The sequence below is a fragment of the Equus caballus genome, chromosome 11 (genome assembly GCF_041296265.1).
Source record: "Equus caballus isolate H_3958 breed thoroughbred chromosome 11, TB-T2T, whole genome shotgun sequence".
Taxonomy (NCBI): domain Eukaryota; kingdom Metazoa; phylum Chordata; class Mammalia; order Perissodactyla; family Equidae; genus Equus; species Equus caballus.
This window is the reverse complement of record NC_091694.1, coordinates 5,351,950-5,379,030: the sequence shown is the minus strand read 5'-3', so window position 1 is coordinate 5,379,030 and position 27,081 is coordinate 5,351,950. Positions and strand designations below refer to the sequence as shown.

The window sequence follows — 27,081 nt, the reverse complement described above, 5'->3', positions numbered from 1 at the left end:
TGGCCTGTGGCCCTGACATGCCCAGTCCCGTTCTCTCTGGCTCCTCCCTGCTGTCTTCCCACTTGCTTCCTCTCTTCAGCCCACCAGCCTCCTTGCTGTTCCTGGAGCACAGTGATCTCCGTCTGGCCACAGGGCCTTTGCATTGGCTGTGCCCTGCCTGGAATGCTCTTTCCCACATCTGGCTGGGTGAAAGAGCCAGTTTTCTCCCTCACATGGTTTTCTCCCTCCCCGTCTTCTAGTTTTTGCTCAAATGTCACCAGTGAGGTCCTCCATGATGACCTATTTCAAACTGCACCCCACTCTCCTGGACTCCCCGTCCTGCTTCCCTTATCACCTTCTCACACGCTGTGCATTTTCATTGTCTGCTTGTTCATTGTCTGTCTCCCGCACTGGGATGTCCACCCTGTGAGGGCGGAGATTTTCCTGTTTCACTTCTTTATCCCCGGAAGAGCAATTTGCACGTTCTCATGTTCAGTAAGTACTTGTTGAAGGAAGAAAGGAAGGGAGAGATGGAGGAAGGAACGAGGGTAGTTTGTGCACCCTTGGGTGCTTTGTTAAAGATCAATCTGAGGCGTTGTCCACATGCCGCGTGCCTGGCGTGACGGGGAGGTAGAAGCCATGTGGGGCTCCAGCCAGCTTGACCCGGGGTGAGTTGGGCCTGATGCCCGTTCTGTACGCTGAGAGGGTTGGACCCCCTGGGAATCCCGAGTCATTGCCGTCGGCCTCTGGGAGCCGGAGCCAGTGGCCGGCCGCTACGTGGGTGGAGACTCAAACATGGTCACGCCCTTGGACCTGGATTTCCTTCTGGGAATCCGTCTTAGGAAAAGAATCTTGACTTCCATGATCGTCTTGGTCACTGTGGCCTTTTTTATAGTGTCCAAAAGTTTGAGCAACAGTTCAAATGCCGGTGAGGGAACAGGTAGGTGAGTTACATCAGGCCCGCTTGCTGGGGTTCGTGCCGCCATGAAAGAGCATCTTGATGGGGAAATGCTGGGATTTTAATGGGAAGTGAAAGTGTGAGAAAAGCAGGTTATGTAATTATAAATATGGTGGTATTACATAGAGTGTGAAATTAAATAAAAATAAAATAGTGCAGGCATACATCTTGTATGTGGGTAATGAGATGACGGGTTTTTTTCCTAAAAAAAATTTTTTTTAAAAGCTTTATTTAAAAACTCAAAAATGCTTCTACACATTCCCGCCATCTCTGTGCTGGCCGGGCTGTGTGGACAGGAGAGCAGCTTCCCTAGGGGCCTGGGGGGTGGGGGGCGTGGGACACTTTACCTAGACAACTTTGGGCTCAGTTTTAAGAGGTGCCTCACTTCTCTCAGACCCCGTGCTGGCAGGCCTAAAACCCAGTGACTCTGACATTTAAAATAAAAGGAAGGGCAAAATACATCTAAAAACACAAATGAAAAGAAAGTTTAGATGGCAACATTTACTTCAAACAAAGCGGAATTTGAGGCAAAAGAACATTTAACAGGACAGAGAAGGTGGGAGAAATTTCGACCTCACTGATAATAAAAATTCCACTTTTACGAAATGGTTTAGCTCATCAAACTAGCAAGTATGTTTTAATTATAGGACTTTTATCATTGAGGGTACAGCCAAATAGACACATCTATATGCTACTATTGAGAGGACGATAGGAAAAGGTCCGTACAGTATGGATACACGTGATGGAATAAAGTGTGACCACTAAAAATCATATGTTAAAAAATGTTTAATGAAAGGCAACGTACTTGTCATGTGATCTACATATGAGACATGAGACAGGCACCTCCAGTAGCATCTCAGTGTGTCTCAATTATAAAATATGCATGTGAGATATTGAAAGAAAACCCTCCAGGAGAAGGCCGGGCCCTGGGGTGGGGCCTCTGTTCCCCACAGGGCAGCTGCGACACCCTGGCTTTGCCCCACTCACGGGGCACCGATCCCTTCCCCGAGGGATGAGCCCACACCCAACCCAACTCCCGCTCTGTCCCCGTCAATAGTGGGAAGAGTAGCATCTGTCTGTCTACCTAATATACACATCTCTGTGTGTATGTATTTATGTGCACTCATGCGTCACTTACAATGGGGACCAGTCATGAGAAAGGCGTCATTAGGTGATTTTGTTATCGCGGGAACATCACTGAGTATTCTGACCTACATGAGTATACAAACCTACATGGTATAGCCCACTGCACACCTAGGCTGAATGGTAGTAACCTTATGGAACCGCTGTCGTGCATGCTGTCTGTCACCGAATGTCATTGTGTGGCGCATGACTGTATGTGTATGTATATTTCTTGGTGCAGAAGAGAGGAGTCCTCTCTGCTTATGCTTGGGGAGGGGCTGGCAGATCCTTGGTCATCTGTTTGGAGCCCCTGCCCCAGCTTCGGGGGCTCTGGATGAAGGTGAGGAGGGGCTGAACCTGAGGAGGAGAGCAGTAAAAATGCAGGGGAGGCTGGAAACCAGGCTGGGGGCTTCCTGTGTCCCGTGTGGTGCGTGTGAGAAGACGACGGACAGAGAGACAGACACAGAGGGGCACATCTTCCCGCCCACGACGCTGGAGTCTCTGGCTGTATGTGTTTGTATCTCTTGGTACTTGTGTCTGCAGACACCTGTGTTTTAAAAGGAAAGCGATCAGTTTCATAATCAAATAACAACTCCAGCAAGCATGCTGGCCAGCTGCTCGGAAATCGATACCCCCTTAATTGAATGCAACCCTCATAAATCATGAGAGGAACGAGAAATTAAACCTCCTTCCCAAGGCCTCCTGGAGCTCGGTCCCGAGGCCAGGGCGGCGAGGACTGGCATCTGTGATTACCTCGTGGGGCTGGGGGAGGGGGCTCAGCCTCAGGAGGCCTCTTGGGAGCCTGGCCTGAAGGGAGTTGATGACTGTGCTGGCGGCCTGAGGGGAAGTGGCCACTGGTGCCTGGGGGGAGCCAGAGCTCCCGGCTTGGCTCTGGCCCATGGCCCTGGCCCTGGGTGGTGGAGGGAGCAGAGCAGCCTGCAGCTGGCGGGCGGCCTGGGGTGCTGGCTGCCTTTTCAGGGGACCCTGGGCCAGTGCCCAGAGCTGGCTGTACCAGGGTCAGCCTTGGGGCCAGCCAGCTCCAGCAGGCCACTTGTGCCCAAGCAAGAGGGGCTGGTGGTCAGTCTGTGGGCGTGAATTTGGGCAGGCGTGCACAGACTTAGAATACTACGGATACTTAGAATAGCGACTGGTGGTCCCCTGGGGTGGGGAGTGGGGTGGGCGGGTGACCAGAGGCCTGGCTGGGCCTTCTTGTACTTTCTGAGTAAGAAATGATCATTTTGGTGGAATGCTTGGTCCTTAGTAGGTTTTTGGAAGAATACACAGGCCCTGGTCTCCGCCTCCAGGCTCCCTCCCTCTCCAGGCTCATTCAGCTGTTTTGTAAATGCAGTGGGAAGGAGCACGGGGGCCAGTGTGTGAGTCCCTGCTCTGTCCCCAGCCCGACCTCGGGGAAGTCGTTTTTGTCTTCTCTGGGCCAGTTTCCCCTCCGTCAAGGAAGGCGCGGGGCGGCAGGTCTCCGGGGTCCGCGCCGGCTCAAAGGGCCTGGGAGTGGAGAGTGCTGACTCCTGAGCCGGGGCAGGTTTTCAGGAGGCCACATGACAAGCTCCGGCCATCGAGGGGGCTGCACCAGGCAGGGAAGGGCAGAGCTCCCAGGAGGGCACCTGTTAGCCCGCTTCCCAGGAGGCGGGGACACTTGTGGCCTCGTCAGGAGGCGCCCGCAGATCCTGGGCAATCGCGTGCCCCCTACCACCCCTGCCCGGGGCTGCTCACAGACCCTCCTGTTTCAGAGGCTGGCTCAGGCCACCACCGGCACCTTATGGGAGAGAGGTCAGGGCCTCTTCTAGGCAGTGCTACACCTGGGGTGGCCCTCGACCCCCACGGGTGTGTTCCAGATTCCAGTGGACTTTGTTGCAGAGCTGGCTGAAGTAGCAGTAATAATAATTAATGATGACCATAGATAATAGTAACAGCCACCCGCTGTTGGGTACTTATGAACTTTGATCTTGACCAGCGGCCCAGTGAGGAGGATCCTATCCAGGGCCATGACCCACAGAGGAGGGACCCGGGCTCAGCCAGGGAAAGGACGGCCCTAGGTCGTAGAGCCCGAGGGGGCCGGGCCTGACCTGCGTTGTCTGCACAGCCGGCAGCAGTGAGAGCTGGGCACCCACATGACTGCCTCGTTCGTGGGGCGTAGGGGGTGAAAAAGTCCCATGATTCTGCGTGGGGTCTCCACCTGGCTGGAGGCATGGTGGGACCATTCAGGCTCGTGTGTCAGCCCTGCTGGCCCCAAGAGTTTCCTGAGAAGGCAGAGTGTCTCCATGTTTTCTGCCCTTGCCCAGCCCCCGCAGTTTGCAGGCTGGCGCCAGAGAGCCTGGCTCTCCACAGGCTGGTGGTGCTGTCGGGGGTCCTCCCGGCCTGGCTCAGGAGTGACCTCCTGCTGCAGCATCAAGTGCAAAGGCAGGGGCCAGACTCTCTCTGCTGGCAGCACAGGCCCTTACAGAGTCCCAGCCTGGAGGGGGCAGTGCCAGCCCATCGCTCCCGGGCGGCCTCAGCAGGGCCAGAACCCTGTCCTCGCCTCTCAGATCCACTTACACCTCTGCTTAAGCGACCCTGGTGTCAGGAGACTCACCACTTTCCACGTGGTCCATTCTGTTGTCGGGCATCTCTAATGAGGGCTTCATCCTGTCCCAAAGGCATGGGACCTAACTTTGAGTGCCCACCATAAGTAATAATGAGAACCATGGAAGTAATCACTAAAATCAAGCTCTGAGCGTGCCGGGCAAAGGTAAGTGCATCATATCAGTTATTCTTCAGAGCAGCCCTGTGAGTGGCCTCCTGTGTCAGTCGGGCTTCTCCAGAGAAGTCCCACGAGCTGCTCTCTGCAAGCTGGAGACGCAGGAGAGCCGGTGGTGTCGTTCGGTGGGAGTCCCAAGGCCTGAGAAATAGCGGCGGTGCCTCGGGCAGGAGGAGATGGATGTCCCGGCTCAGGCAGAGAGTGAACCAGCCGCTCCTCATCTTTATGTTCTCTTAGCGCCTCAACGACGGGATGGTGTCGTCCCACATTGGTGGTGGGGATCTTCTTCACTCAGTCCACCAGTTCAGATGCTGATCACTTCTGGAAACACCCTCACTGGCACACCCAGGAATGATGTTTGACCAGATCCCTGGGCATCCCTTAGCCCCATCATGTTGACACAAAATTAACCATCACACCTCCTTTGACAAATGAGGGAGCTGGGGCTCAGAGGGGTCGTGTCAACACCCCCTGGCTAGGACACGCAGAGCGGGGTCAGCCTGGCAGCCTGGTCAACTCCTAAGCTCACGGCGTGTCTTACACAGTGCTGCTCCCTTCTGTCCCTTTCACGCCTCTCAGAGTCCCCCAGGAGGGCATGGGGATTCTTGGAGTGGGTCGACCAAGATGTGACCATGCATGTCCCCACCACTGAACAAGAAAGCAGCCAGCTCAGTGTGGCAGGTGTGGGATCAGGGCCAGGAGGTGGGAGGCCTTTGGTGACATTGCAGAGAAGTCCAGAACCTGAGAAGAACTGGAGTGTGCACCACCTTCCGGGGGGGAGTCTGATCTGGATTCAGACCTTTAGGTTCTGGCCTCGTCTCCGGCGCCCTTGGCGGGGGGAGCAGAGGGCCCTGGGGGCAGAACGAGGTGGGCCTTGTTTACCTGGATAGTGTAGCCGTTGGGGGGGTCTTGCTTGGGCTGCGGTTGGCTCTTCACCTCCTTGTTTCTGGCACCGCAGATGCTCAGGGCACCCTCCTCCTCAGCTGCTCTCTCCCAGGCAGGCTGCAGGCCCCCGCGCTCTCGCCACTATGTGCCATTGAGCTGAATTCCCAATATCCGTTGCTCAACAATTGTTTTTCCATGTGTCAGTAAGTCAGGAGTCTGTATACACTGGACCACTGGGACTCCCGGGCATTGATGGCAGGAGCCTCTGGGGGCTTCAGGCCCCCCTCTGCTGAAGGCAGAACAAAGCTCTAGGGGCTGGGCCTGGGCCAGCGTTCTCGGCACCTCCATGTGACCCTGAGTGCAGGCAAGAAGGGAAATGTCAGACTCTGCGGCCCATGGTGGTCCTGATGGAGCTGCAGACATGGGCACTGACACAGTGTGTTCGGGGGTCCCCAAAACCACCATTGTGTTCCATGCTTCACTGGAAGGACCCGAACTCAGAGAAGTTGTTGTTCTCACGGTTGTGGTTTATGATGTTAGATCTCCATCAGCAATGGGAAGAGGCGCGTGGAGCAGGTCCAGGCGAGACCAGGCACGCGCTGCCAGGTGTTCCTCCCAGTAGAGGCGTGCAGGCAGTGCTCAGTTCTCCCAGAATGACGTGTGACAACACACACTGAGTACTGCCACTGGGATGCTCACCTGAGTTTTGGTCTCTAGAGGTTTTACGGGGTATCAGTCACGTAGACATGACTGACCATCCACGTGGTGGACCTCCAGAGGCCCAGCCGATGCTGCGCAGCCCAAGGGCCCCCCCTAAATCACATCGTTAGCGTGGACTCTCTGGCTGGCCACTCTTATCGGGTGGGACCCTTCCAGGACTCAGAGGTGCCCTCCCATGGTGGGTGAAGGGCAGGCCTTTTTTGGAATGTGTGGGGTGAGGACAACCTTCACTGCATGCAGCTTGGATTCTTGGCCGCCCACATGTTGCCCCCTCCCTGATGTTATAGGCACAGTGACATCGTGGGATGGCACCCGAGAGTCACCCCACACAGACACTACCCAGACTGTCCTCACCCTGTCCCTTCTCTCTGATACCCTCACTCAGGGCGTCCTTGAGACTGGGCCTGCATCAGATTCTCCTGTGTCCTCCAGGCCCAGAGCAGAGAAGGCACGCAGTAAATACGTAGGGAAGGCACATGGTGGGCGGGACCTCCTCCCGGGGCATCTCTTCTGAGATCTCCAGCCTTCCTTCTCTCTCCCTGCCTCTCCCTGATGTGGCCCTGAGTCTTCACTGCATTCCTGCCACGCTGCCAGAAGCCCACCAGTTCAAGCTCATCTGAGTTAACCACCTTCTGCTTTTAAAATACGTGCACCAAACATAAAAAAGGAAAGGGATGGAAATATACTCGAAGTGGGAGGAATAACGGGCTCTCAGTCCTTGTGCCAGTTGGAGGAAGACTGGGGTGCATTGGGCAGTGGAAGTAAGGCTGAGGGCATCGTCCCCATGTTCCATTTGCCTGAGCAGACAGAATTCGAGGTTTGTACCCCAGGAACCGCCCTGCAGGGTTAGGGTGGATGTTGCCAGGGAAACTCCTTTGCCAGAACTCTTTCAGGCTTCGCCACCTGCAGGGGGGTGTTGGCGGTTATCCCAGTAGACGCAGCACTCACCAGGCAGCTTGGCTTACCGAGGACAAAGTGCTGGGGACCCTGTACCGGCTTGTGAACTCTGCAGGTGTGTCCCGGTGTGTGTCTGGAAGGCCCGGCTCTCCGTCCTCCGGAATGCCTGTGGCTCAGCTGCCCCCGGGAACGTCTTCCCCCGTCTGCCCCTCTGCAGCACAGCAGCCGTTTCGGCAGGAGCCAGGCTTCCTGGTTGGAACCTGATCTTTCCACTTAATAGCTTTGTGACCTTGAGCAAGTTACTCAACCTTGCTGTGTCTTGGTTTCCTCATCTGGACCATGGAGCCATTAAAAGGAATCATGATGTTGTCATGAGAATTAGATGAGACCATGTACATGAAGAGCTTGGCAAGGGAGTGCTCAATGCCTGTTGGCTGTTTTATTATCATGATCATTCGCAGAACACTTTCCTCATGTCCTTGCAACCGTCTAGGAAAAACCCTGCCTCTCTGGGCTGCATCATGACCTCAGGCACCTTCTTCCAGAAAAATCATTAGAAATTGTGTTAACATCCTAGGGCTGCTGTAACAGAGTCCCACAGACTGACAACAGAAATGTGTTGTCGCACATCTAGCGACCGGAAGCCTGGGATCAAGGTGTAAGCAGGGCGCTCCATCTAAAGGCGCCCGGGGAAGATCTGGTCCAGGTCCGTCCCCGCCTCTGGCCGCTCCTTGGCTTGTGGCAACATCCCTCCAGCCCTCATGCGGTGTTCTCTCTGCGTGCGGGTTAGTGTCCAGATTTCCTCATTTTACAAGGACACCGGGCATGGTGGAATCGGGGTCCACCCCACTCCAGTATGACCTCATCTTAACTTCACAAATGACATCTGAAATCACCCCATTTTCCAATAAGGTCACATTCTGGGGTACTGGGAGTTAGGACTGTGATATGTGAATTTGGGGGCGGGGGGACACAATTTAACCTATAGAAAAATTATATTTTATGACCACATTGGTATAAAGATGAAGGCATTATCATTACATATTGAAACATTTTCTTTCAGCTACAAGTCTTCTTTCCTGATTTTTAAAGAAATTAAAACATGTTTGTGGACCCCTAGAAGCACTGTGTGCCCTTGCCCTGCACCTCCTGGGCCTGATGGAGAAGTCAGTCCCCCACCACGTGACACCACGGTGACAACGCCACGGCTCTGGTCCCACCAGCTGGAGGCGGCTGCGCCATCTCCCCATCCATCCCCCCTTCTTCTTTTCCACGTCGGCCCTTCCCAGGTCACAGAGCTGCTGTGGTTTGAGGCCTCGCGGCATCTACTTTTATCGTCATTTTCTAAAAAGCTTCTCAGGGAGAGAAGTCTAATCATATATTATTTGAAAATAGAAAGTGCTGTGCCAATGCTAAGTCCAGTATAATCATAGTGACGCCAAGTAATTCTGTTTTGCACAAGTTGAACTTGTTAAATCAGACAGATGCCATGTGTACTATTTAAAGCCCGTGCAGCGATACGTTTCATGCAAAAGCACTTGTCCTCTGAAACTGCTGAATCCCCCAAAAAGAAAAGTGCTGTGCTTGGTAGTTAGGCTTGTGATACTCCCTCTCAGGGGTGGCGTGACCACTGTAGGTAGGGAGCAAAAGCATCTCAAGCCTTTATTGAGCACCTGTTGTATGCTGAGTACTTTGAGGCTTATGTCCAAGCCACGCAATACTCTGCAAGGTAGTTGAGGTTGTTCAGATTTTATAGGAGCTGAGCCCTGAATTCAGGGAGGTTAGGTAACTTGCCCAAGGTCACACAGCTGTCAAGTGGAACCAGGATTTGACTCAAGGACCTCTGATTCCAAAGTCCTTGCTCTTTCCAATAAATCTCTGAGGAATGGGGAGAGCCACGGACCCAGGGCTTGGAAAATTAAGGTGTCCCCTCGTTGTTCTTCATCTCCCACAAAAAAGGAGCAGCAGAATTAAGCTCGGGCTTCAGCGAGGGGTCCATGGGTTGGAGAGAAGTTCCTGATAGCAGGGGCAGGAGAACCTGGACTCCCTTTTGGTGATGGGTTAAAAACCATTTTCCCTCAATTCTGCAGGTGGTAATTGTATTCACTTCCTGGGGCTGCCGTAAACGATGACCACGAACCACGTGGCTTAAAACAATGGAAATTGATTCTTTCCCCGTTCTGGAGGCTGGAAGTCTGAAATCAAGGTAGCAGCAGCCATCATTTCTTCCAAAGCCTCCGGGGGAGGGTCCCTCCTGCCCTCCAGCTTCTGGGGGCTCCAGGCGTCCCTTGGCTTGTGGCCGCGTCTCTCCAGTCTCTGCCTCCGTTGTCACATGGCCTTCCTCTCCCTGTGTGTCCTCACGTGGTCTTCTTAGAGGGACACCAGTCATTGAATTTAGGGCCACCCTAGTCCAGTATGACCTCACCTTAACTCCTTACATCTGCACAGACCCTATTTCTAAATAAGGTCATGCTCTGAAGTTCCGAGTGAATGTGGATTTGGGGGGACCCTATTCAACCCGGTTCAGTGATGGAGCCCTGGGCATGTGGCCCAGGCTGGGCAGTGCCAGGCTCCACATACGCAAGCGTATCCCTGTCCTTGGGGACTCAGGACTCTATTGGGAGTTTCAGGCTAGCCACTCACAGCCACGCCCCAGGGGTGGGGGCTCAGGGAAGTGATCAGGCTCCCTGAGGGGGGACGGAGCGGAGCCTCCAGGGCAAGGTGCCTTCAGGAAGGCTTGCAGTGGGGCGGGCTCCCTTTCAGACTCTCTGGTGGCCTGGCACAACCCCTGCCTGGTTTCCGATGTGGGTTGTTTGTGCCCTAGGCTCTCTGGTGAGAAGTCAGGAGGGGCGCCCCGTCCTTCCCTGACTGGGACCCTCCTGTTGTGTCTCGGCCGCGTACGGCGCCAACCCCAACACAGCAGCCGTGAGGCCCTGGCCATCTGCGCTGTGGCCGTCTCCTTCGGTCAGCTAAAGGATCCCCTCCAGTCAGAGGCGTGTCCGTCCTGTCCGTTTTGGTTGGTGGGGAAAACGGTTCCACAGCCCTCGATCGGAACTTATTTCAGAGCCTGGTGGACGTCAGGGTCATCCCGTTCCTTCTCTGGTCTAACCCACGCATGCTCAGTGGGCGCAGATCACCTCTGAAGGGTGAGGTTTGGCTCTTGAGGGTGAGACAATCTTAGACATCACAGTGGTCTGTGGTCTTCCATCGTGCATCAACAGAGAAGCAGAATATCTGTGGTTTTAACATTTCAAGGGGGAAAGCAAATAGGAGAAAATGTCTAAAAAGGCTCCTTAGGGGGATGATAATGACAAAAGGCAGAGAAACCCTGGTCCAGCCAAATCCCTTTTGCTGCAGCTCCAGCCACACCACAATAACAGTACGATCGCTCACGCATACGGAGCTTGTTTCACGCAGGCGTGGCTCATCTGCGCATTTTATATCTCTCCTCGTTCAGTCCTCACTCCGACTCCGTGACGGAGGTGCCAGTATCCTCTCTATTTTGAGATGAGAACGGTGAGTCACAGAGAGGCTAAGGGACTTGCCCAGGGTCACACAGCTCGTAAGAGACAGAGCTTCAGCTCATCTCCTTGTGTTTTTCTGGAAATTGATGATGAGCCGACTTCTCTTCTCCGCGGCCTTCCTTGACCATCTGAAGACCAAGGAGAGATATTTCTACTTCCTCCTGCCTGAGGACTTTTTGAGCAAAAGAAGCATCCATCTTTAGGTCTCTTCTCCTTCTTATTAGTAACCTCACAGGGGGCTGCTGTGGGTGGAATTGTGTCCTCCTGAAAGATGTAGTGAAGTCCGAACCCCAGAACCTAGGAATGGGATCTTGTTTTGAAATAGGGTCTTGGCAGAGGTAATCAAATTAAGATGAGGTCGTACTGACTCAGGGTGGGCTCTAATCCAATGACTGGTGTTCCTCCAAGAAGAGGAAATTTGGACACGTAGAGAGGAAGGCCAATGCATCTCCCAGCAAAGGAACGCCAAGGATCGTGGCCACCGCCAGAAGCTGGGAGGGACTGTCCCTCAGGGGCTCCAGCAGGAACCAACCCTGCTGGCACCTTGATTTCAGACTTCTGGCCTCCGGAACAGGGAGAGAATAAGTTTGTGTTGTTTTAAGACTCCCAGTTTGTAGTACATTGTTACAGCAGCCCCAGGAAACGAATACAAGGGCAATGCCATTTTCCGTGAGAGTTTTAGTGTGTTTATTTTTAATAGGACTAACTGGACTGTGTATACATGTGTGTGCACACGCTTGTTTGCGTGTGGAGAGCTCGTCGCCGCCTCCTGCCACCTTCTTCCTCCCCCACCCCATGTCTGCCTCATCTGCACCCGTCTCCTGCACCAGCCGCCCTTCTCTGTGGATGGGACCACCTCCTTCCAGAAACGGGAGGGCAGCCTGAGAGGGCAGGCAGCCTCGGGGGGTCACCACTGTGCTTCCTCTGGTGGGCAGGTGGCCTTTACAACCCAGAATGGAGCCCGGGGGAAATCCTCCTGCACAGAGTTCTCCTTCTGAGCAGCAGTACGGACCCGGTCCTTGTAAACGGATCAACGGAGCTTAAACCGGGCCTGCAAAGCCGGAGGATGAGGCGAGAATCAAAGGAAATGGAATTCATGTGTTCAAAAAAGCAAGCAGCTTCTGGAAAAGGGCCCCTGGGTCTTGCTTGCACTGAGACCCATATGCCCGCAGAGAGAGATCTCAGTACAAGTTCTTGCAGTGAGATAAATATGTCATATGATGTCTAATAAACTTCTCTGAGAGCCGAGTAGTAATCAACACAAGGAAATAAATTCTCCCAAAATAAAGGCAGCACAAATATTGATGGGGGCTGGAGGGCTGTGATGTTCGTGGCAGTAAACTTGTTTAAGATCCTGGAAGAATTCATTCTTGGGAACCCAACAATAATTTACTAGAGGTTTAATAGTTGCCAAGTCCCCAGGCTGCTTTGGGTGGAATTTATTTTGGCACGATACAGCTCCTCTGGGAGGAAATAGAGAAAGACTCAGGGCAGCCGGCTGTGCCCAGGCAAAGGGCTTCTATCACCTGAGGGTCCCCGGGCAGATGCTGTCCAGGCTCTTGTGTGGAGTTCCTCTGCCTTCTTCGGTCTCAGGCTGCCCTTCGACACATGTGCAGACACGCCTGGCTCATGCAGATATGGGCTTTCCCATATGGTGTGATGTATGTGCATTGGATGGTTAGGGAGCCCCTCCAGCCCAGGCTGGGCCGGCAGACGGCTCTGGTTCCTGGCCCGGCTTTCTCCATCACAGCATTTTGGTTGGTTGCAGGGCAGCATTTGGGTACCGGGAGCATGACAGTCCTGCTGAGGCCCTCCCAGGAAGGCTCCGTTGGCTCACCCCTGGCTTCTCCCACTCAGGTTCCCCCCTGGGGCCAGCCTCATGGAGCGGATCCAGGCCATCGCCCAGAACGTCTCGGACATTGCCGTGAAGGTGGACCAGATCCTGCGCCACAGCCTGCTCCTGCACAGCAAGGGTGGGGGCCAGGGGGCACCCCTCTCCCCTCAGGAGGCCTGTGTCGTGGGTGGGACGTCTGGGATGGGGCCCTGACTTCTCCCCACAGCAGCTCCCCTGGCTCCTCAGGGCCCCGACCTGGCATGAGGGTGCTGAGGACAATGGAGGTCCCTGGAGACCTGGGTGGCCCCTTTGTTCCTCTTGATGTGGGAGCAGCAGGCTGGGGGCTGCAGGCCCTTCCTCTGCTCCCCTCAAAAAGTTGGCGGTACGTGAGGTCTGCCCATCCAGGCAGCTGGTTCATAGCCATTTAAGCCAGCTCCTCACTGATTCTGAACCTCCTAAGGTGGGTGGGTACGGTGGCAGAGGGGGCAACCCAGGCCTGGGGACCCCTCGGCTGTGGCCTTTTGGGTGAGAAAGCTCAGGGGAGAGCAGTGTGCTCTCCTGCCCTTGCCCTTCCCACCCTGGACCAACCCACTCCTCGCTCTCCACCGGGCTCCTCCCCGGATCCATGGCCTCAGCAAGTTGGCCTTCTCTCCCTGCAGTGTCTGAAGGCCGGCGGGACCAGTGTGAGGCGCCCAGTGACCCCAAGTTCCCTGACTGCTTGGGGAAGGTGGAGGTGAGTCCTGGAGCTGAGGGTGGGGGTGACCAGGAGGGGTGGGCTCCTCCTCAGGGGCCGTGCCCCAGACTGCCTCTGGGACTCCACTCCTGGCAGGGATATCCGCTAGTGAGGGTCTCTCTGCCCCGGACCCTGACCCTGGCACTATCTGGCAGAGGCTGACCTCCAGGAAACAGCCTCTCTGCTTGGGCCATCTGCCCGGCCCTCCTGCTCAGGTTGCCCGGGATAAGTCAAGTTTCAGGGTTTTCAGTACTTTCTTACAGTAAAAGAACTGTTAAATATGTGTGCACCACCACCCAGCCTGCCTCCTGACAAATTCAGACAAGGAGTAGACTCAGTCTCTGTCCGCATTCTCCTGGCCCAGCCAACCAGCTGGGCTGAGAGCCCCTCCCACCCCACCTCTGGCTGCGTGAAGTCTGTCCATCCAGGGAGCCAGTCCACAGGCGTCAAAGCCAGCTCCTGCTGGTTCTGAACTCTCTGAGAGGGGCGGAGGGGTGGTACTGCACACCTCTCCCTAGGTGACCACGGGGAATCACAGTGGGTGGGTCCTACCCTGGTCCCAGCTCTTGCACCCTCAGAGGCTGCTCCCACGCTTGGCCTCAGCTGAGTCCTGTCCTCAGTAACGGGAGTGGGCAGCAGAGGGAGAGGTATACCAGCCGGGCCCCGTGCTGCTGCCCCCCCGCTGTTTGCCCCAGAGCTTTGCCTGCATGTGCCCTGACCTGTCTTCGTTCTCCGGAGTCCTCCTCTTTCCGGGCCTGGGGGATAGTGGTCCTGCCCTGTCTTCCCTGAGGCCCTGGGACCCTGGTCCAGTCTTTCTTCTCTGCTGCTGGCCCTTGCTGCATCTTTACAGTGGGCCTGAGAAGCCCCCTCCAGAAGGACCTCATTGTCCCCAGGGACATGCATGCAGGGGGCCCATCGAGGGTGTGGGTGGGGCTGGCGACAGCTCCCTGGCCCAGGCTGGCCCTCTCTGCAGTGGATGCGCGCCCGCTGGACCTCTGACCCCTGCTACGCCTTCTTCGGGGTGGATGGCACCGAGTGTTCCTTCCTCGTCTACCTCAGTGAGGTTGAGTGGTTTTGCCCCCCACTGCCCTGGAGGAACCGGACGGCCACCCAGACAGCCCTCAAGCCTCTCCCCAAAGTCCAGGTGGGCCTGGGAGGCGGATGGGCCAGTGAGGGGCTGGTGGACAGATCTGCTGGCATCCCCGGGTGGGACATCCTTCGGGGAAGCTGGGAGGAACGCTTAGTCCCCCAGTCAAAGGAGGCCGCCAACTCTGCTGGTGGGTGGGCAGGTCCTACAGTGCCTGTCCCACCTTCTGGGGATGCTGCAAAGCTGGGCCTACGTGAGGGGCAAGCTGGGGCCTGGAGGCACCCCTTCAGTGGACTAAAATAATAGTGATAATAGCTGTCACTTATTGAGGGCTTCCTGTGTGCCTGACACTGTATGTACTTCAATCTCCCAGCAGTCCGTATGTGATCGTATTTGACAGATGATGAGTCTGACGTCTAGATGGTTGAGTTAACTTGTTCAAGGCATGCAGTTATTCTGCCTCCCCTGAAAGGTGGCCTGACCTCCCTGCTGTCCGAGCCCTGGCTCTGACCACTACACTGACTGCCTCCTTGTAGCAGCTGCGATCCCTGGGACCATCATGACTGACCACCTCCAGAAGGGCTCAGGACAGGAGGCTGATCAGAGCTGAGCAGGACAGACCACCTTGGCTGGGGGGGTGAGAGCAGGGCTCCCCAACTGTGGGGGCTGGTGGGCCTCTTAGAAAGGGCCGGAGAAGCCAGAGCAGGCCCCAGCCTCATGGGGAGGGTGCCAGCCCCTGCCTCCAGGGCAGTGGGTGACGGCGGTGGCATGGCTGCAGGTCTGAGGGTTCGACAACTGAGGCCTGCGCTCCCCTCCAGGCAGTTTTCCGGAGCAACCTGTCCCACCTCCTGGAGCTGATGGGCAGTGGGAAGGAGTCTCTCATCTTCATGAAGAAGCGGGCCAAGCGGCTCACGGCCCAGTGGGCGGTGGCCGCCCAGCGCCTGTCACAGAAGCTGGGGGCTGTCCAGAGGGACCAGAAGCAGGTACTTACCTTCTCCTTGCGTTTGGGCAGCTGAGCTCAGAGAGCTTAGGAAACTAGCTCAGGGCCCCCGGCTTCCAGGTGGGCACGGGGTCTGCCCTTCGAAGAGTTTTATTGAATTTACTTGTGTTGGAGCAGGGTGGGGGGAGGCAGGCTCAGCAGAGACGAATGTGGTGGTCCCTGGCTCTTTTCACGTTTGGGGCAGAACAACAAGCCCTCTCCGCTCCATTAGGCGTCCTGCATTCTGTAGACGTTTGTTCTTGTTAAGCAGAAAAGTCATGGCACTTATCTGGGATGTTGGGATTAATGTAGCCTGTTTGGGGGAGATTCATTGGTTCGTCTGTGCATCCGTCCGTCCATCCATCCAGTACTGTCTTGGCTCTCACATCACCTGTTTGTTTCTTTCAGAGCCCCTACCATTTCATGAGACTGTCTCTTGTCTGTGTTTACTGTTGTCCTCCTCTTCCATCTGAACGTAAGAGCCTCGAGGGCAGGATGTGGCCGTCTTGTTCGCCTGTGTCCCCAGGGCTGTCACTCTGCCTCTTGGTTCCCCCGCGGTGCTCTGGTGCCAGAAAGCGCCTGCCCAGGCACAGCCTGGAGGCAGCATCTGCTGCTGGCTGGGTCACCCTGGGGGTGGCAGGGCCGAGTGCCGCTGCTCCTCCACGCTGACCCGCTGTGTCCCCCCCAGATCCTCGTCCACATCGGCTTCCTGACGGAGGAGTCTGGGGATGTGTTCAGCCCGAGGGTGCTGAAGGGAGGGCCTCTGGGGGAGATGGTGCAGTGGGCAGACATCCTGGCCGCTCTCTACGTCCTGGGCCACGGCCTGCGGATCACGGTGTCCCTGAAGGAGCTGCAGAGGTGAGTGCTGGGTGGAGGGAGAGGGGGAAGGGGGCCCTGTCCCCCGGGGGCCCCTGCTCCACCTGCAGGTCCCTGGGAAGCTTCCTGGTGTGCTGTTGGATAGCGACATTCCTCATTTCCTCCTCCACCTGCTCAGTCTGCCTCCCCCCCACCCCCTCCTCCTCTGCGCTGGTCGTGTTTGGGAGGCACCAAGGAAGTGAATTTGCATGGTGCTGTTCAAACAGGGTCCTGTTCTCCATCCTGGGGCCCATGGGGGCCCTGACGTTTGCTCTCAGGGGCTGACAGATGTTGCTTATGGAATTGAGCCGCATCACACAGATGGGGTCCCCTCTGTCTGCCATCCTGGTCGGCTGAGGGCAGCCTCGGGGTTTCACTTCCGGAACTGGGCTCCTTCCTGGGCCTATTCTGGGGGCTGGGGGCCAGAAAGACCTGGAAGGTGGTGAGGTGGCTGGTGATGCCTTCCGCTTTCCCAGTGCTTGCCTTCTCAGGGTCCCTCTGATGCTGTTGGGGGGGACACTTGTGGTTAGGGGGGCTAGGATTGTGTGTGTGCACTAGAATGATGGGGTTTATTTTCACTACTGTATCTGTGGGCTGTAGAAGTACATATGCTTTTTCTTCTTTTATTTATTAATATTTATTATATGATATTTGATATATACAAAAATATACATAGCATGTGTTATGAAGCACGAGACTAGCGTGCTCTCCCTTGATTCCACCATCCACCCTGAGAATGAGAACATGACCAGGACGCTTGTGTCCGCCTGGATGCGCTCTCACCCATCCCTCTGCCTCCCCCTTGAGGAAACCTATAACTTGGATTTTGTTTTTATCACTCCTTTGCTTTTTTTAAAAAATTAGTTTTTCCCATACTCCTGCTTCCATAAACAATATATAACTTAGTTTTATTTTGTTTTGGTTTTGCAGCTCTGTAAAAATGGCATCTGTCATGTGTAGTCTCCGAGACTTGCTTTCTTCACCCATGATTATGTTTCAAAGATTTACCCACGTTATTGCATGCAACTCTCTTTCATTCATTTCCACTCCTGTCTGATATTCCATTATGTGGCTGCACTATAATTATTTATCAATTTTTCCTGTGTAGATTTTTTTTTCCTATTTTTACAAGTTATTTTGGATGATGCTGTGGCAGACATTCTTGTACATGTCACCTGGTGTACCTGGGTCAGACTTTCTCTTGGGTCTAAACTTAGATGCACAACTGTTGGGACTTGGGGCATGTAAAGATTCACCTTTACAAGATAATGCCCATTGTTTTTCTAAGTGGTTGCACTGATTCACTCCCGCCCGGCGTAGGTTCCCAGTGGGCCGTGTTCTCACCCACACTTCGTGATGTCAGCCTCCCTAATTGAGGGTGGGAAGTGGATCCTGATGTCTCGTTGTGGTTTTAATGTGATTTCCCCAACAACTAATGCGGCCGAGCATCCTGTCCTGTTTGTCTCTCCTTCCTTCCTTCCTCTTGATGAAATGCCATGTTTCATGTCATTTGCCCATTTTTCTGCTGGATGATTTATCTTTTCCCTATTGAGTTGTCAGAGTTCTTTGTATATTATGGGTATAAATGCTGTCTGAGTTATATGTGTTTAAAAATATTCTGATTTGTGGCTTGCCCTTGTAATTCTTTATTTTTTTTATTTTTTGGAAGAACAGAAGGTCTTAATTTTTTTTTTTAAAGATTTTATTTTATTTCCTTTTTTCTCCCCAAAGCCCCCAGTACATAGTTGTATATTCTTCGTTGTGGGTCCTTCTAGTTATGGTATGTGGGACGCCGCCTCAGCGTGGCTTTGATGAGCAGTGCCATGTCTGCGCCCAGGACTCGAACCAACGAAACACCAGGCCGCCTGCAGCGGAGCGCACGAACTTAACCACTCGGCCATGGGGCCAGCCCCCAGAAGGTCTTAATTTTAATGTAATCAGTGTCATCCATCTTTTTCTTTCTGGTTAGGGGTTTTGCGCTTGGTGGATTTCTATTCCTTCTTTCCACTGGCATCTGGATGAGACTGTTCTAACTTCACCCCAGGGCATAACTAAAGAAGGTCACCTAGTTATTTGCCTGCGAATTAACTTTTCTTCATCAGCCCATTAACTTACTCTTAGGTGGTTTTCAAGCTAAAATGTGATTCCTGTTCAAAGCCCACCCACCATCTTGGTGGTCTGTGGGTTCTGGCTGTCTCTTTCTTTCTGATCGGCACCAATGCTGATGCTCCGTAGCACAGGAGTGTTGGAGAGAGGAGGATGCTGATGGGGACACAGCCATCAACCATCTTAGTCACTTAGGTCTTGGGCAGCTTCTTAGCCTCTGCAGTTTTTCCCTGCGACTTGGAATCTGCCAGTAACCCAGTCTACGCTTCCCATGACCTCAACCAGAGGGAGGTACCTGGACCAGCCTTATTGAGTGCGGGGGGGCGGGTGGAGGGGGGAGGAGGTGAGACTGGATTGTGCTGGGAGGCCGCTAAACGACCTAGTGATTTGAAGACTTTCACCCTCGTGGTTTGCAATTCACACCACTGAATCATTCTGTTGAGTTGATGCGCTTGTCTGCAGCGGGCCTAGTAAAGGTGAAAAGTGTCTTCAAGGAGGAGCAGTGCGTGTAAGTGGAAACGTGGAACGTGGTCCATTTTGAAGAGGAGGAAGGTGACAGGGACTAATGAGGGGGCTGCACGGTTGTGGCAGCCTTGGGAAACACAGTTCCAGGTGGGGGGCAGGGGGTTTTGGGTAAAAAGATGCCACTTGAGATAGAGCTTCCACCCTACCCCATCTAGCCAAATGTCACCTGGGCTGGGAGCTGTCCCCGAGAGCTGGTGCTGAACCTGCAGACCAGCTACCCAGCGCTGGGAGAGGGAGCCAGTGCGTCTCAAACTCTGGCTCTCACCCCCATGGCATTTTGTTGTCAGATTCAGCCGTGTGAGTTGTGCAGACCCCTTCAGAGCCGGTTGTGCCCTCTCACTGCCCGCCACCGCACACTGCTGCTTACCATGCTGTGCCCACTCCTGGCTCCCTCTGAACAGAGAGCTCAGGAGATGCATCAACACTGTCTGTGGAGCAGAATGCTGCAGAGGCAGCTAACGCTTGTAAATAATGAAAAGAGGCACCTTTGCCTGGCCTCGAGGCTTCCTACAGGAATTTCAGATGGGGCAGGGATGAGAAGAGGAAGGAGAAAAGGGACCCGGTGTGTGGGAAGCCAAAGTCTTGGGCAACTTACAGATGGCACGGTGAGTGGCTGTGGGTTGTCACGGGCCAGACCTGCATAAGGCAGAGCAGCAAGCACGTGTCTGTGGAGCTTTGTCTTGGGTCTCTAGAGACCCCAAGATGCAGTGGGAAGAATCCTGGGGATGGGCACTGGCCGGAGCCCTCATCCCAGGCTCTGCCACACATCAGGTCCCCTGAGAGTGTGGAGCATCTTTCTAACAGCATCACTGACACCTCGCCCGGCCTCAAAGTTAGATGAATTCAAGTTTATGAAACAGCATTCAGCTTGATTCCTCCCTTCTGACTGTGCTGCTTCTGGGGCCAGAGAGGTGGGAACTTCCTTCCTTTATTGCTCCCTCAGGGAACAGGAAGGCTTCTCCCCCGCATTTGTGACAGCCCAATACCACACTTAGAGAATCATGCATCCATGAGAGAGCAGGTATTTGACAAGTCTCCGTAAGAGTCAGAAGTTTCACTCAGTTATCCTGCTTCTCAGCCTACCCTGGGGTGTCTCCTCTCTTGACCTTCACCCTGAGTCCTTACCTGCCCAAAGGACTTCCTCCTCCTCTGACCACTTGTTGGGTGTGACTCTGAGCCTGTGGTTGGTGAGGCTGCCATTGGCCATCACAGGGCCACAGCAGTGAAGATGAGGATCACTGCACTGGGGGGCCCTGAAAGCAAGGCCCTGGTGGAAAGTACCAAGATCAGAAATACCCCTCTGCTGCCATGTCTTTCACTACACACATGCACCCATGTGCATGCACATGTGTGCACATGCATGCATGCCCCTGTGCAGAACCATGTGTGTACACCCACGTGTGTGCAATCATGCTTGTGCATGTATGCCCTGTGCCTATCCCATGCGTGCGCACACACAAATGCACAGCCCTGCACACAAGTGTGTGCAGATGTGTGCACACACACACACATTCAATCCAAATCTTTGCACCAGCATGTCGCTTTCTGCCAGGCTCATGCAAATCTGAAATTCCCAGAAGCAGGGGCTCCGGGAGAGGTTGCTGCATCTGTGATTTGCAGTCCATTAAATGGGCGGGCTCAGGGCTCTGCCTCGGTGCCCTGTGGGGTGTATGTGTGAGCGACGCTCTTGCTCAGACAGGGCAGAGCTGTGTAAACAGCCCGGACACCTCAGGGAACAGCCTCAGGAAGGTGCTCTCTGAATCTGTGACTAGATACAATTTTAAAACCACTAAAAGAATAAAAATAAACAGAAGAAAACCAACTCCCCAGGAGACATAACACAGTTATGTCCACAAAATTAACAGCATCAGCTGTGGCTGGAATACGTTTCAGGTGGGGATTCTTAACCCTGGCCACGGCAGAACGAGCTCGGAAACAGGCCGACATTCGGGCCCGGCTCTGGGCGTCTCAGATTTAATTGGTCTGGGTGGGGGCCAAGTAGCAGTTTTCAAAGTTTGCTGGTCATCTGATGAGCAGTGAGGGTTGAGAAGTGGAAAAGTTGAGGCTGTGGCTTTTCTAAGCACTCCCCCCTTACACACACACACACACACACACACACACACACAGCGTCCGGGAGAGAGGGTAGCTGTGGGGTTGGGACATTGTAGAATGTGTGGCTCGCCTTCATGGCTTGTTCTGTGTCCCCAGCATAGGTCCTGAGGGGCAGGATTAGGTCCTGGGATGGGGGTTCAGGACCTGGGAGATCTGTAGAAAGAGTGTTCGGATTCCTCCTGAGCCCGCAGGTGCGCACCTGAAAGCACCAGCGCTACCTTTGGTTGCAGGGGTGAGGGCCCAGTGGAAGGGTGGGTCAAGGAAGCACCCTTGGAGGTGGCCCAGACAGTGGGGCCTCTTGTGCCCCACTCTGGGCATCAGGTGGGAATCTGATGACCTCGAGTGTAGTTTGAGCCATGCCATTTCTTTCTTTCTTTTGTTTTTTTTTTTGTGAGGAAGATTTGCCCTGAGCCAACATCTGTGCCAATCTTCCTCTGTTTTGTATGTGGGACACCGCCACAGCATGGCTGGATGGGTGGTGTATAGGTCTGTGCCTGGGATCTGAACCCATGAAACCCGGGCTGCCAAAGCAGAGCATACGACCTTAACACTACACCTCCAGGCCAGCCTCTACAGCGTTTCTTGATGTGCTTTTCTCTGTGACGGCTGTGGGCCAGGGCCATGAGCTCCCGGAGCTCACTGTCTGCCAGGACCACCCTGACGCTACATAAGTACAGCGGAGATGTAAATGCAGGCGTATACCAGTATGCTGGGGCTGCTGTAACAAAGTACCACAGGTGGGCCGGCTGAAACAGCCTTTACCGCCTCCCGTTCCGGAATCCGGAAGTCCGGGAGCAGGGGTCTCGTCAGGCAGGGTTGGTTCCTGCGAGGAGACTGTCTCAGGCCTCTCCCCAGGCTTCTGGTGTTTTGTGGGTGATCATTGGCTTGTAGCAGCATCACCCTGATCTCTGCCTTCATCTGCACATGGCCTTCTCTCTGTGTGCGTGTCTGTGTCTGCATTTCCCCTTTTTATAAGCGCTCCCGTCATATTGGATTCGGATCCACCCTAATGACCTCTTTCCACTTGATTTCCCTTATAAAGACCCTCTCTCCAAAGCTCGAATTCCGAGGTACTGAGGGTTAGGACTCCAACATATGATTTGGGGGGACACAGTGCAACGCATAACAAGATGGTGACCGTTGGAACCTGGAAAGGTGTCGTGGGCAGAAACACCACTGAATATACGCATGGCGTTGCCTGGGTTCTGCAGGAGGAGGCAGGATCACCCGGGGGCCTCGCCTGCCAGCCTTGGGGAGCCATTCCAAGCAAGCGGTACCAGGTTAACTTGAAAGTAGGTCAATGAGATGTGAAGGTAATCCGAATTCTGACAGTCGCAGCTTGGCTCCTGCAGCAGAAACGTCTCCCTGGGCCGGCGACATGACCTGTGTGGGGAAGGCAGCAGGACAAAGACACTGCTTGGACGTTGTTGTAGTTTATTCACAGATGTTCCTGGCAGATGTCTCGGCCACTGACTAGGCAACAAGGCTGGACCGATGAGCCGCCTTTCTCTGCCCCTCGTGTTTTGGTGTTTTCATTAACCGGCTCACCGGAGTGATGTCTGGGGCAGTGCACAGAATCCACATCTGCCTTTGCTGCTGCAAGACGTTTCCGGGGTGAGAGAGGTGGCGTTCGGGAACAGTGCACTCTGTGACGAGCCTGCAGCGAGGTGATGTCAGACGTCCCTGCCCGCGCCCCGCCACGTGCACAGGTGGGAAGCTGAGGCAAGGCCAGAGGCCCCATCGGCTGTACCCCAAGTCGTCCTCGTGAATGCCCGGATCCACAGTGGGCGTTTTAAAGTTTAGCCTTTCCCTTCCCGCCTGCCCGGAATTGGCTGTGCTCATCAATTTTATTTGCGTAATTTCAAGCATCATTAATAGTACATGGCATGAGGAAAAATTACTGAGCTCTTCCTCCATCCATGAGTGAAATTGGGTTTAGTAGAAAATTAGTTGACTTAACTGGCAAATGATGAAAGCTGAGAGGAGAATGTTAAAGGAGGATGAGGAGGGGAACGCTTGGCTGTCAAGCACGCGGCCCAGGCAGAAATCTGTCTCCTGGCCCTCTTGCTTGTTCCGTGTTTGTTCAAGGGAAATACCGGGGAGGGTCCTGGAGAATGATGAAAGTGGGGGCCACATCCTGTTCCTCGGGCTCAGCCCAGCTTGACCAAGCTGCGTCTAGCTAAACCATCTCAGGAGCCAGTGCACAAGCCTCAGGGCTTGAAGTCATTCGGATCTGGCTGTGACTGGCTCTGACTGGCCTGAACCAGGCTGAACTAGCCAGCTCAAAGCAGCCACTGGCTGGATGCTGCTGCCACTCTGAGGGGGGAAGAGAAAAGCCTTAGGTTTGGGGGTCCACTTGAGGGAGACCTTGAACTTGAGTTCAGACACTTTGAATTAGAGGTGCCCGTGTGGAGGCAGCCAAGTGATGGGCCCGGGGCTCAGAATGGAGACGGCATCCTGGCAGCCGATGGTGAGTGAGCACAAGTGTGAATGAAATTGCCCAGTGATAGGAAACAAGGCCTGAGAGAAAAGTCTGAAGAAGTGGCAGCCTTTACAGGCCTCTTAGAGGAAGAGGTGCTGGCAGAGAAGACTAAGGAGTGGCCAGGAGGGTGTGGAGTCATGGGCACCAGGGAGAAGATGCTTCTAGAAGGAGGGTATGGCCAATGTTGTGAAATGCTCATAAAAAGTAAGGAGACTGAGAAATGTCCAACAAAGTTAGCCACTTGGAAGTCATTGTCAACCCTAGACAGAATCATTTTGATTAAGCTGTGGGGGTCAAAAGTCAGAAGTTTGAGGGTTGCAGAATGAGGAGGCTGGTGAGGAAACCAACAGTGAGCTAAGGTGCTTCTCCCAGGAGCTTGTCTGTGAGGGGGAGGGAAAAGGGGACAGGAGTCGGGGGCAGTACAACTGTAGGAAGAGGTAGGAGTTTCCTGAGGCTGCGGAAACGAAGTACCGCAAACTAGGCAGCTTACACAGCAGACGTTTGTTGTCTCCCAGTTCTGGAGGCCAGGAGTCCAAAGTCAAGGTGTCAGCAGGGCTGGTTCCTTCTGAGGCTGTGAGGGGAAATCTGTTCCAGGCCTCTGCTAGATTCTGGTGGCCTCAGGCATGCTTGGCTTATAGATGGATGTCTTCTCCTAGTGTCTTCACATGCTCTTCCCTCTGCCTCTGTGCCCACACTTCCCCTTCTTATAAGGACACCATCGGGGCCAGCCCAGTGGCACAGCGGTTAAGTTCACACATTCCACTTTGGCAGCCCAGGGTTCGTCGGTTCATATCCTGGGTGTGGAACTACGCACCACTTGGCAAGCCATGTTGTGGCAGGTGTCCCACGTATAAAGTAGAGGAAGATGGGCACGGATGCTGGCTCAGGGCCAGTCTTCCTCAGCAAAAAGAGGAGGATTGGCAGTGATGTTAGCTCAGGGCTAATCTTCCTAATGAAAAAGAAAAAGGACACCATCATATCGGATTACAGCCCACTCTAGTGACTTTGTCTTAACTTGATCATCTGCAAAGACCCTATTTCCAAATAAAGTCACATTCACAGGTACTGGGGGATAGGACGTCAACATTTTTGGGGGGTGCTACAATTCAACCCGTAACAGAAAGTATGCTTGTTTATTTTTCAAGATGGGAGAGTTGTAAGCATGTTTAAACACTGGTGTAAAGGAGGCAGAAATGGGAGCGGTTGAAGATACAGGGAGAAGACAGCATCGTGAGTGGTGGCCCGTGAGGGTGGCCCCAGGAGAAGAAGGAAGACAGCAGGATTGGGGGGTTGCTGACGGGCTACAGGGTTGGGGGCAAAGGATTGGGGCATTGACATCCGATGGTTTTATTTTATCGTTGACGTAGGAGGGACGAGCATCTGCTGGGAGTGAGGGGGAGGGGGCAGGAGATGTGAGGAGAGTGGACAACAGTGAAACACACTCCAAAGGCCCCACCGGATTTGCGGTGTGTTGTCCTCTAAAAAAAAGATTTGAACCGCATACGGCAAGATGTTAAGACTTGACAGGCCGGGAAGTGGGCGCACAGGTATTGATTCTATCATTATATTATTTTCTATAATTTTCTGGATGCTTGAAATCTTTTATAATACATAAAGTACATAGATCAGAACAAGAGAAGGGAGAGCTGCATCGAGCGGCCGCTTGGCGCTTAGTAGACTCTTGTGAACAGAGGCTCCCGCCCCCATCCCAAGAGGAGGATGAGAGGCCAGTGGTTAATTTACACTGAAAAACTGCGCCCCCTCGACCTTCTCCTTTGCCGTTCTCCTTCCTTGGGCTCCAAGAAAGGATTTTAATCTCCTGCGTAGCGGGATCACGTTCAGCACAGCTGAACACCGTAGAAGATCTGCCCCCTCTGCTGCTGGGGGTCTGGAGCTGCCCTGGTCCCTGCCCTGGTCCCTGCCCTTCATCCTTCCTCGGGATCCAGGAGGGACAGCTCCTTGCTAGGCCAGCCCCCACCTCCCACTCCACGCATACTGAGCCTCGGCTAGCGCAGTCTGTTTCTTGTAAAGCAAGGCCCCTGACCAAGTCTTGACAGTGGCCAATAAACACGACCTCACGATGCAGTGGCCGTGTTGCCTTTCCCAGTTCTGGCCTGGCCCATGTTGGGGTCGGAGGGCTGCAAAGGAAGAGACATTTAAAGGAAATCGCAGGCTCCCATGAAAGGTTTATGCAACCCAAGTGGGGTGGGAGGGACTTGGAGGGAGTCAAGTAAGAAATGGCGGGGGGGGGGGGGGGGGGGGGAGGAGGGGGCGGTGCTGACCCGGTGGCGCAGCAGTTAAGTGCGCACGTTCCGCTTCTCAGCGGCCCAGGGTTCGCCGGTTCAGATCCCGGGTGCGGACATGGCACCGCTTGGCAAAAGCCATGCTGTGGTAGGTGTCCCATGTATAAAGTAGAGGAAGATGGGCATGGATGTCAGCTCAGGGCCAGTCTTCCTCAGCCAAAAGAGGAGGATTGGCAGTAGTTAGCTCAGGGCTAATCTTCCTCAAAAGGAAAAAGAAAAAAAAAAAAGAAATGGGGAGGAGGACTGGTTTCTGAAGGCCCTTGAAGGGTGAGGAGGTGGGATCCATTCGGGGAGGAAGCCTCAGCACGACTTCAAACCTCAGGGGCCGTGGGTTCTCATACATGGAGGTGGGGTTCCGTGTTCCCTCCCCGCCAAGCGCACAGCAAGAGGAGGTCTTGTCAAACGGCACCTGGAGAGGAGGAAGGTGGGCCGTGGGACGAACTTCCGGGAGACTGAAAGTGCCCCCGACAAAAAGGGTGAAAGTCCACTGATCTGGCCTCAGAACGAGGACAGGGCTGGCCTGGGACTTTTTTATTCCTGGTGAAGCTGGCGGAATCATAGGATGGTACGAATAACCCCAGCGCTCCTTCCAGCTTTCATTGAAACCTTAAGGGGTTCTGGTGAAAGCATGGCCTTTTCCTGGGAGCCAGGCTGGTCTTTCCTGAGCGGTTCTGGAGCGGACCCAGGGCCCTTTGCCGTTCCCAGCCGGTACTCGAGGGCTGCGTCCTTCCTTAACCCACATCTCCCACAGGGTTTGTTCTAACGGGGTTGAGAGCAGAGTCCTGCCCATCTGTGTGACCCCAGAGGCCCCTGCATAGGTTGGTTCTCAACCAAGCCTTGTGGGAATGAACAGAAGAGAGAGAGCCCCAGGTACATGAGAGTCACCCGGGGAACTGAAAAACCCACAGCCCAGGCCCCACCGAGCTTTGAGGCAGCACCTCTGGGGCCAGGCTGGGCAGCAGGAGCCACGACGTCATCTCGGTGATCCTGACTTTCACCCGAGAACTGCCATCCTCATACGTTTAAAGCACAGCTTGGATGAGAGAAGCCTCGACTCTATTCGTGCTCAGCATCCACAGGCATTTGTTATATAAATCCAGGCTGTCGGCAAGGAGGGAGGAGGCGGGAGACAGCGAAGGGATGTGTTCCCGTTTCTCTTCCCGCAGCAGCAGCAGCACGGCAGCCCCCGGGAGCTGGAGGATGAGTCTGTGGATTCATCCAGCTCTCC

The 27,081-nt window shown here is 54.4% G+C and overlaps 1 protein-coding gene across 2 annotated transcripts in view; it reads left to right on the top strand.

The window, feature by feature from the left end:
• Positions 1-27,081, top strand: part of MGAT5B (alpha-1,6-mannosylglycoprotein 6-beta-N-acetylglucosaminyltransferase B) — a 76,006-nt gene that overhangs the window by 17,641 nt on the left and 31,284 nt on the right. For both annotated transcript variants that reach the window (XM_023651945.2, XM_070225949.1), the window contains 5 exons: positions 12,695-12,810; positions 13,331-13,404; positions 14,378-14,548; positions 15,310-15,474; positions 16,159-16,328. In XM_023651945.2, coding sequence (XP_023507713.1) covers positions 12,695-12,810; positions 13,331-13,404; positions 14,378-14,548; positions 15,310-15,474; positions 16,159-16,328 — 696 coding nt within the window. The remainder of the gene's footprint in view (positions 1-12,694; positions 12,811-13,330; positions 13,405-14,377; positions 14,549-15,309; positions 15,475-16,158; positions 16,329-27,081) is intronic.